Raw genomic sequence first — 10084 nt, forward strand, 5'->3', positions numbered from 1 at the left:
AAACCAAGGGGCTCAGGCTTCCGTGGTTTCTGCATGACCATCTGTTCTAGCCCAGCCCCTGGAGGAGACGGTGAGCCCTGGTCTCTTCCCGGTGGCCCGTTTTCTCGAGGCAGGTGCTTCACGTACGGTACCTGTGTCCCCGCCCCTTCAACAACCCCATGGGGTAGAGACGATTATTATTCCCATTTTACAGATGAGGAAACTGAGACCCAGAGCAGTCGCCAGCTCAGAAGTGCCTCTCCAGGGCCAAGTCCACTGAAGACCCGAGGGCCGGATTGTGGGGTGAGGGCTGGATTGTGGGGTGAGGGCTGGATTGTGGGGTGAGGGCTGTGGCCGTCACAGAAGTGCTGGGCAGGGCTTGCCCCCAGCTGGGCGGAGGGGGCCTCATGAAAGCTGAATAAGCTTCGAGGACAGTTACTGCCCCTGGTGAGATGGGGAGTGAGGAGTGAGGCTCAGAGAGAGGAGTCACCAGGCTGGGGGAGAGAGCCCTGCATAATTGGACCTGTTTAGAGTATAGCAGGTATGAGAGGGGAGTGTCATCCTGATAAGACTCAGGGAGGACCTTGGACTTGATCCTGAGGGCCACAGGAGGGCACCCTGCAGCTGGGAAGTGACTGCATGACACCCCGGCTCACCGAGGGGCCCCTCCTCCCCTGTTCCCCCAGGTTGCTGCCAGCCCCGAGCCCCCCCGAGAGCCACAGCCATGAGCAACGGGGGGAAGAGCCACCTTGGTGCCAGCGGCTCAGAGCCCCTGCCGGTCGTCATCATTGGTGAGTGCCGCCCGGGGTGGGGGAGGGGCTGCCCTGAGCCCCCAGGGTTAGAGGTCAGGAGCGGGCAGGGCCTGGAGCGGTCACTCTGCCCAGGGCTGTGCTCAGCAGTTTATAAAACATCATCTGAGTAACCCTTCCAAGAACGCTCGAGACAAGAGCAGGATGCTCTGCAGAGGTTGCGCAGTAAGGGCGGGGCAGGGGCTCGGGGGATGGTTCTGTGCCTGTGCCCGTCCTGTGCCTTCCCTGTGCCTGGGTGCCTGAGTGACGGGGACACGGCCGAAGCATGTGGTCCTGCCGTCAGGTCTGCACAAATGGGGGGCAGAGGGCCCCTCCCTCCCGGCAAACATCAGGTCGAACCACATGAAATGGCCGTTCTTGTAAGTTAAAAACAGTTGAGCATCGGTGATTTCATAGGGTTTGTCTGAATAGCTGTCTACGTATGAGTAAGACTGAGAACAGCACAACATAAGACAGGGGAAAGACGGATAAGAAGAGGAGTGATGTCATGAGGCTAGCTGCCCAAGAAGTGCCTCTGATAAGCAGTGCGATTCATCCAGACCTGGGGGCAGGCGGCCCCACAGGTGGCTTAGCGCCCACCCTGAGCACCCTTGGCCCCTGAGATCGCCCCCAGAGCACGTAGCCACCTGTGCTGTAATATTTTACACATCCCCCTGACCGACCTGACCCCACTGTCAGTTCTCAGTAATCTCAGGATCTCAGTCATGCTGCTGTGTGACCACAGGCAAGTCAGTTAACCTCTCTGTGCCCCAGCTTCCTCAAGGAGGAAGGAGGAAAAGTAGCATGTGTCTGGCTCAGTGCGCTGGGGGCTATGGAGGGGCCTGGTACAGCAGCGGCGGCTGTCAGTTTCTTATTATTCTGTTGTCATTAAAATCACTTGACACAAAGCTTGGCACATAGTAAGCACTCAGTAAATGTCAGCGGTTATTTCCACAACTTTATTGCTGCTAAAGTGGTATAGTGCTAACAAATGTTCTATTTTTATTTTTATGCATGAAGAGCCAATCGATGAACGAGACAGATGGAGACCAAAGCCCTCGGTGGTGGTGGTCTCTTGTGCTCAAAAGCGCTGCCCTCTGACCCCACCCTCTCTCCCCAGGCAATGGTCCCTCGGGCATCTGCCTGTCCTACCTGCTCTCCGGCTACAACCCCTACGTGAAGCCGGATGCCGTCCACCCACACCCTATGCTGCAGAGGAAGCTCACTGAGGCGCCGGGGATCTCCATCGTGGATCAGGTGGGCTTGAGCTCCGGGTGGGAGGGACACCCCCACTGCAGGGAAACTCTCCCAGGCAAAAATCAAAAGGATGCGTTTATGAGACGTAAGACCAAACGTGTGAGAGCCCACAAAATCAGCCACAGAAGCTGGGGAAGAGGAAGCACAGCTGTCTTTGAAGATTACACCACCTCAGCTTGTCTCACCTCCCCTCGACCAGCGATTCTAAACCCAGGGATGATTTTGCTCCCCCTGGGGACACTTGGCTACCTGGAGACAGTTTCGGTTGTCACGACCAGAGTGGTGACACCACAGGCGTAGAGGGTCGAGGCCAGGGATGCTGTTAAACATCCTACGATGCACAGGACAGCCCCCGCCACAAAGAATTATCCAGCCCAAAGGCCAGTTGGGCCACAGCTGAGAACCCCTGCCCTAGATATTGCAGGCCCACCAGCCCCTGCTCAGGAGGGCTCACCAATCTCCCCTCCACGCCCCTCGCCTTCCAGGAGGCCACTCAGTGTCCGCCCCCCACTTCAGGCAGCATCTATCCTCCTGGGCTCCCCCCAGCGTCAAGCTGGTGGGTGAGGAAGTAAGTTGGCATTGGGTCTAGGTAGGCATTTTTCAGAATGCCTTCTACAGCGGGGGATTCCCCCCCGCGGGAGACGAGGTGAGCGGCAGGCAAGCGAAGAGAAGCTTCATCCGCCTCTCCCCATTGCTCCCCATTGCTCATATTACCGCCTAAACCATCCCCCTCCGCCCCACCCTCATCTGTGGAAAAATTGTCTTCCTCGAAACCGGTCCCTGGTGCCAAAAATACCGGGGACCGCTGTTGTACAGGACAGCCGTCCCTCAGTATAATATGCAGAGAAAAATGTCCCTGCTCCAGTAAATCTGAGAGACACTGGGTTTGGCAAAATTATCGGGTAAATGAGAGCTGCAGGACTTGTCAGAGCCTTTAATTTGCTGATGTGCACTAGCTCCTTTTGAGAGGCAGCATTTCCCAAGCTTATCTGACACCCTGATATTAGGGTGGAAAGGCAGGACCAGGTGGCCTTCCTCCAGCAGGCCCTCTGACTTGTGTCCCCCCGCCCAGGACCTGGATTACCTGTCCGAAGGCCTTGAAGGCCGGTGCCAAAGCCCTGTGGCCCTGCTGTTTGATGCCCTCCTGCGCCCAGACACAGATTTTGGGGGCAACGTGGAGTCTGTCCTCACCTGGAAGCACCAGAAGGAGCGAGCCATCCCCCACCTGGTCCTGGGCCGGAACCTGCCAGGGGGGGCCTGGCATGTGAGTGGGGCCCAGAAGGGGTGAGGGGACTTGAGCCAAATCTACATGAAGTCTGGGGGAGGGGGAGGGTCCCTCCTCCTCCCTAACTCGGGTTAGGACGCTTCCATTTCCCACCTTTCCCTATTCACCTCCCCCTCCCCCTCCCCCCACCCCTCGCCTGCCCTCCAGCCCTCAGTGGATTGGGGGCCAGCAGAAGCCTGGACTTTGGTCTCCTTTCCTCCCAGTCCATTGAAGCCTCCATGGTGACCCTGAGCCAAGGCGATTGGATGGGGCTTCCGGACCTGCAGGTCAAGGACTGGATGTGCAGGAAGCGAAGGTGAGGCTGCCCTGGAAAGCGCAAGACGGGCAGGGAAGACCGGGCCCGACCCGACATTGAACTGGGAGCCAAAGGGCTTCGGGGCTCATCTGGCCCACCCTTCCTCTTACTCCGGCGGGGGGGAAGCTGAGGCTCGGCTGGGGAAAGGACTTGCCCAGGACCACACGGGAAGTGAGTAGCAGAGCTGGGTTCACCTAGGACTCCCTGTCCAGTGCTCCTGCCGCACGACCTCGACCTGGCCTCCTTGTAGCATCCCAGGCTCTAAGGAGAGGGTGACAGCTGGCCCCTGCCCCCCACGCCCTGCCCCGGAGCCTCCGGCCCAGGCTCCCAGTCCTCTGGCCTCCCACTATTCTGAGCCTGGCCTGGAACAGTCTCTTTTTGTCTAGGTCAGCTAATAGGATGCACTTTAAAAAAAAATGTTTCTGCCTTAGAAACATAACCATACTATAGAAAACTGAAAATTGACAACTGAAAAACCTAGCACTGCCGCATCTCGGGGGGGTTCTCTTCCCATCCGGTTTCCTGCTCCATAATGACCGTACTGCACACTTCTCTCCACCCCAGAGAGACAGCAGACTCACTGAATAGATCAATTCTAGCCCCCCTCCCCCCGCCCTTGTACATTTCCTCCGCCCTCGGGGCTGTGACGGGGCCTGTTGTCCCCCCCCAGGAGGCAGTGGGCCTCTCTGGCAGCTGTTTCTGCCCCTCCGGGGCTCACTGTCTGTCCCTTGGACGCAAAGACTTTTTGTCCCTGAAAATTTGATAGGAAGACATCCAGGCTGGTGTAGTGATGTGTTAACAGACAGATGGGAACGTAAATTTAACTTGTGGACATGCCCTTTTCTATCGGACTCTTAAAATGTAACATAATGGCATGAGGATTTCACATGGCCATGACACAGTGTCTGCAACCATCCTTTCACGTGGCCCCTTATACTCCCAAGAGATGGTGAGCATCTCCACTGAGTACCCCCTCCATACCCAGCCTTGTGCTTAGATGTTGGAGCCAAAAGCCACAACAGATGCCCTCCCGTCCTCAAGGTGCTGCCACGGTTCCTAAAGCACTTCCCAGTCATGGAGCTTTCATTCTTTCCAATGTGCCATTATTATAAAGAACCCCGGATGCAACATCTTCTTAGTTTAGTCCTTTAAAACAATTTTTACGAAAACAGAGGAGGGGAAATGACCAGCCCACAGGCATGGATTCCAGACTTCCAGTTTCAGGAGCAGACGGAGTTGGGTTGGCTGGAGCGGCCTTAGGGGATGTGCTCTGAGCTTACACTGCAATCAGGGGTTGTATTGAAGGCGTGTCACAGAGGATTCCCTTCAAGTAGTTCATCCGTAACAATGTGTCCACAAGTCAGGGAAAGTAACTCACCTAAGGTCACCCAGGTGGCTACAGCGAGGAGCTGAGATAATGTCAAAGTCTGTGCGTCACCCACTGGCAACGCTGGCCCTAGTCATGGCCCCGGAAAGCGTTGCAATAATAGCGATAGAAATAACAACAACAACAACCGTAGTAATATAATAATAATAGTCTGCTGCTACTGTGTGGGCTAAGGACTATGCTTTACATGGGTTATGCTTTAACCAACTTGTTTACTGAAATACAGGGACATACAGAGAACTACACAGTTCATGTGCCTACAGGTGGGTGAAATTTCTCGAAGCGGATACACCTGCGCTTCAGCCGCCCAGACTCAGCAAACAGATCCCCAATCCCCAGAAGCCCCCTCCGACCCCTCCCAGCCACCACCCGCTTCCTAAGAGGTGGCCACTCGCTTGACCTCTAACTCTGTAGATTAGTTTTGTCTGTTTCTGAACTTTATAAAAACGGAATCCTACCACATTTATGTAAAATATTATTTAGTCATTTGAGGAAATAGTAGTGGCCGACCTCAGGTCACTTACTACCTGTCAGGTTCTATTCTAAGTTCTTCATTCGTATTATCTAACCCTCTCAGCGACGGCAGGGAACGGGTGCTGTCACCACGGTCATCCTCATTTTGCAAAGGAGGAGCCCAGGCCCAGAGCTCACTGGTGACAGAGCCAGGATTTGAACCCAGGCCATCTGGCACCAGAGGCCACACTCTGAACCCACCCTAATGAGGCACCCTTATCAGCTCCATTTTACAGAAGAGGAGACTGAGGCTCCGAGAGGTTAAACCACTTAACCAAGTCCTACACGTCTGGGTGGTGCAGCCACCGTCCAGCACCAGGGCCTGACTCCAGCCTGTCCACCTCCCCCGCAGTCCGCTCTGTGACGCTCACCCTCCCTCGTCCTTCCCCGCAGAGGTCTTCGCAACAGCCGGGCCACGGCCGGGGACATCGCCCACTACTACAGGGACTACGTGGTCAAGAAGGGCCTGAGCCACAATTTCATGTCTGGCGCCGTGGTCACGGCCGTGGAGTGGGGGACGCCCGAGCGCAGCGGCCCCGGGGCCCGGGACCCCAGCCCCCTCTTCCAGGTGAACGGCTTCGTGACCGCCAAGGACCAGAGCCAGCGGCCCTTCTCCCTGTGCGCCCGCAACGTGGTCTTGGCCACTGGCACGTCTGACAGCCCAGCCCGGCTGGGCATCCCCGGGGAGGCCCTGCCCTTCGTCCATCATGATCTGTCGGCCCTGGAGGCAGCCACGCGGGCAGGCACCATGTCCCCGTCCTCGGACCCCGTCCTCATCATCGGGGCGGGACTGTCGGCGGCCGACGCGGTCCTCTACGCCCGCCACTACAACATCCCTGTGATCCACGCCTTCCGCCGGCCCGTGGACGACCCCGGCCTGGTGTTCAACCAGCTGCCCAAGATGCTGTACCCTGCGTACCACAAGGTGCACCAGATGATGCGGGAGCAGTGCATCCTGTCACCCAGCCCCTACGAGGGCTACCGAAGCCTCCCTGAGCACCAGCTGCTGCTCTTCAAGGGGGACCGCCAGGCTGTGTTCCGGGACCCCCAGGGCCTCCAGAAGGTCTTTGGCATTGCCCTGGTGTTGGTCCTCATCGGCTCCCACCCTGATCTGTCCTTCCTCCCGGGGGCAGGCGCTGACCTCGCCGTGGACCCCAACCAGCCACTGAGCGCCAAGAGGAACCCCATTGACGTGGACCCCTTCACTTACCAGAGCATCCACCAGGAGGGCCTGTACGCCGTGGGGCCACTGGCCGGGGACAACTTTGTGAGGTTTGTGCAGGGCGGGGCCCTGGCTGTGGCCAGCTCCCTGCTGAGGAAGGAGGCCAGGAAGCCGCCCTAGCCCCTGGCCTGGCATCCTTGCACCCAGGCCCTAAAGAGGAGGGGAGAGCACCACGGCCCTGCTGGACGCAGAGCCCATCCCAAGATGCCCCAGTGATAGAAGGGGGCCTCTCCTGGCAGGAGACAGGAGCGGCCACGGGCCCATGCAACAGCCCTCTCAGATGAAGAGTGAGAAACCCAGGCTGCCAGGACTCAGACCAGGGTGGAAACAGTGACCACAGGACAGGGTAGGCCCAGACCTGTAATTGGGGGTGAAAGCTGCCGGTGTGAGCTGGGATCACCGGGGCCAGCTGAGCCCTGAGCCAGGAGGACCCCAAGCCCTGCTCTTTCCAGAATCGGGTCCCAAATAAAACCAGCGCCTGCCTGCACTGCTCTTGTCTGAGGACTCTGTGCTTGGGGAGGGGGCCAGGTGCCCAGGACCTACTCTGGGAGCTGGGGAGTGGGGGCGAAGCACAGGGCCTAGTGGGAGAAGGTCCTTGGGCCGGGGGGTTGGGAGTCAATGGATGGTGCCCCAAGAGGAAGGGCAGCGGAGCGGGAGCAGGGGAGACAGCCGCTGTGTTTGAGGAATGGGCGCCGGGGAGGCTTTCCTGCTCCGCCCACCCCTCCAGTCTAGTCCCACCCTCTCCCACTCTCCCTCCAGCCACACTGTCTCCTTTCAGTCGGTCCTTCACGTTCCCCATGCTTGCACCTGCCACAGGGCCTTTGCACAGGATAGTCTCCAGCAGAGGGCACTTTCCCCTCCTCTCTTTAACCCCTCTTCCTTCCACTCTCAGAGCATAAGGATCATTTCCTGTAGGAAGCCTCTTCTTACACATACCCCTCCGTGGCCTTAAGGCAAATTCCCCTCTCACGGCCCAAGGTGCCACCTCTTCATAACAGCTCAGTTTTTTTTTTTTTTTTGTGGTACGTGGGCCCCTCACTGCTGTGGCCTCTCCCGTTGCGGAGCACAGGCTCCGGACGCGCAGGCCCAGCGGCCATGGCTCACGGGCGCAGCCACTCCGCGGCATGTGGGATCTTCCCGGACCGGGGCACGAACCCGTGTCCCCTGCATCGGCAGGCGGACTCTCAACCACTGCGCCACCAGGGAAGCCCAACAGTTCAGTTTTAATTGTTCATTTATCCGTGGAATCATTCCAGTATCTGGCTCCGCCCACTTGGATGTAAGCTCAAGGAGGCCAAGGAACTCATCCGTCTTTCCTGTCTTTGGAACCCAGTGCCAGCACCAGGCCTAGCACCTAGCAGGTGCTCGTTTAATTCTTTGGGTCGGTGGGTGGATGGATGCGGAGAGTGAGGGGAAGAGGGTGTTCCAGAGGGAAGACTGCTTCTGGGCGTTGTTTAAGGGGCGGGTGAGGTCTCACCGGGCGTGCACCGGGAGGAAGGGAAGAGTGGGTACCTGCAGAGTGGTGGGGAAGACCCCGCGTGCGTGGGCGCTGATACCGGAGCCGGCGCCGGCAGAGGGCGCTCCGGGCTCGCCGGACCCCGCGCTGCGGCCCCTGCGGCGGTGCCAAGGCGGAGAGGGGCGGGGCACCTTCCGGAGGGAGGGCAGCCCCCAGGGACGCACCCCCGCAGCCAGACCCCCAGGACCCCGCGCCTCTTGGGTAGAGCCCTGCCGCCGCGCCCAGCCGCGGGGGGTGGGGGCTGTGGCCTCGGGGCACGTGGCTCGGGGTCCGGGCGCAGCGGCCCCCTCCCCCACTCCCGTCCCCCGGCGCCGGCCCGTCCCCGCGCGGCCGCGGCCGCGGGGACGGAGGGAGGGAGGGAGGGAGGGAGGGAGGGAGAGAGGGCGGGGCGCGCGGGCGGCGCCGGGGAGGGGGTCGCGCGGGGGCGGTCCGCGGGCCGGGCGGGGGTCGGCGGGCTTCCGGGCGGCGGCGGCGGCGGCGGCGGGCGCGGCGCGATGTGCGAGCGGGCGGCGCGCCTGTGCAGGGCCGGCGCGCACAGGCTGCTCCGGGAGCCGCCGCCGCAGGGCCGGGCGCTGGGCGGGCTGCTGCGCTGGGTGGGCGCCAGGATGGGCGAGCCCCGGGCGCCGCTGGCCCCCGCCGTCCCCGCCGCGGACCCCGGCCCCAGCCCGGGCCCCGCCTCGCCGCGCGGGGGCACCGCGGTCATCCTGGACGTGAGTACGCGCCGGCCGGGACCCCAGCCCCCTCCTCCCACGGGGGCGACCCCGAGGCCGCCCTCCTCCGTCGCCGCCGGGACCCGCGAGGCCCCCTTCTCCCTGGGAAGGGACCCCCGGCCCCTCCCCCTCGGCGGCCCGGAGCAGGACCCCCCGCGTCCCAGAGCGCGGCCCCCTGCCCCTCTACCTCCCGGCGGGTCTCCATGCGAACCCTGTCTCGTCCCTGGACCGGGACGACCCCTTCCTCCCGTCCCCTCCTTCCACTTCTGGGGATCTACACGTTCTCAGAGGCGGGAGCCGGGAGCCCCTCGACCCGGCCACCGCCCCCCTACTTTAGTTCTGGCCAAACCCTCATCTTTTTCCCAGCCCGGCACTTCATCCTTTACCCCCATCCCTTCCGGGGACGGGAGCCTCTGACCGCCTCCGGCCCCCCCTCCTCTCCATCCCATTCCTGCCCGAGTCGTTACTTTTCTAAGACCACCTCCCCCCTAACATACATACACACAGACACACACACACGCACGCACACACAGGCACCCACGCACAACCCCTAGGTCCGGGGCCACCTTTCCTGTCCTGGCTGTAGACCCTAAGCCCTTGTATTCTCTACCCTAAATACCCTTCCCCCAGGCACCACCTCTTTAAAAGTGAGGCCCCCTCCGCACCTCTGTCTTCCCTTCTCCTGTCAGCAGAGGCGGAGCCATCCCCCGTCCTCCCTGAGCCGGGACCCCTCTGGGGACCCCCATCCACTCTGAGCTCCGTCATTCCCTTCCCCACCCTCCCGCCCTCTCCTCTCCTCTCCTCTCCCCCGTCCATCCCCCTCCGGGGCCCAAACCGCCCCACCTCGCCCTCCCACCCACTCCCCACCGTAGGAGGGACATTCTACAGGATGGACGTCCCTGTAGAGTGCCGGGGGGAGGTGGAAGGAGCTTTGCCCCCCAAGGGGCAGCATGGCAGTTGGGTGTGCATGTCCCAGTGAGGGTGTCCTGTGTGGTGGGTGACCGCGGGCTGGGGTGCCTCGCTTGTGCATCGTGGGTTTCTGGGAGAGGGCTGTGTGTGTGTGTGTGTCTCACACAGTTGTGTGTGGGGGGGGCGTGGGTTTCTGCTCTCTCCTTCCTCCTGGAGCCCATAG

At 60.8% G+C, this 10084-nt stretch overlaps 2 protein-coding genes across 3 annotated transcripts in view; both read left to right on the forward strand.

Moving 5' to 3' along the window:
• OSGIN1 (oxidative stress induced growth inhibitor 1) overlaps nucleotides 1-10084 on the forward strand; it is an 11196-nt gene continuing 1112 nt past the window's right edge. Inside the window, exons 1-7 of one of the 2 annotated variants that reach the window (XM_055078997.1) lie at nucleotides 1-282; nucleotides 666-770; nucleotides 1888-2024; nucleotides 3097-3288; nucleotides 3513-3604; nucleotides 5898-6776; nucleotides 7983-8087. In XM_055078997.1, the coding sequence (XP_054934972.1) occupies nucleotides 704-770; nucleotides 1888-2024; nucleotides 3097-3288; nucleotides 3513-3604; nucleotides 5898-6776; nucleotides 7983-8087 (1472 nt within the window). In that variant the 5' untranslated portion in view covers nucleotides 1-282; nucleotides 666-703. Of the gene's footprint in view, nucleotides 283-665; nucleotides 771-1887; nucleotides 2025-3096; nucleotides 3289-3512; nucleotides 3605-5897; nucleotides 7211-7982; nucleotides 8088-10084 lie in introns of those variants that run through there. The other variant, XM_028477940.2, reaches the window with a different exon arrangement.
• Nucleotides 8737-10084, forward strand: part of NECAB2 (N-terminal EF-hand calcium binding protein 2) — a 37393-nt gene continuing 36045 nt past the window's right edge. Inside the window, exon 1 of the mRNA XM_028477941.2 lies at nucleotides 8737-8952. Within this exon, the coding sequence (XP_028333742.1) occupies nucleotides 8737-8952 (216 nt within the window). The remainder of the gene's footprint in view (nucleotides 8953-10084) is intronic.

The sequence above is a fragment of the Physeter macrocephalus genome, chromosome 17 (genome assembly GCF_002837175.3).
Source record: "Physeter macrocephalus isolate SW-GA chromosome 17, ASM283717v5, whole genome shotgun sequence".
Classification (NCBI taxonomy): Eukaryota; Metazoa; Chordata; class Mammalia; order Artiodactyla; family Physeteridae; genus Physeter; species Physeter macrocephalus.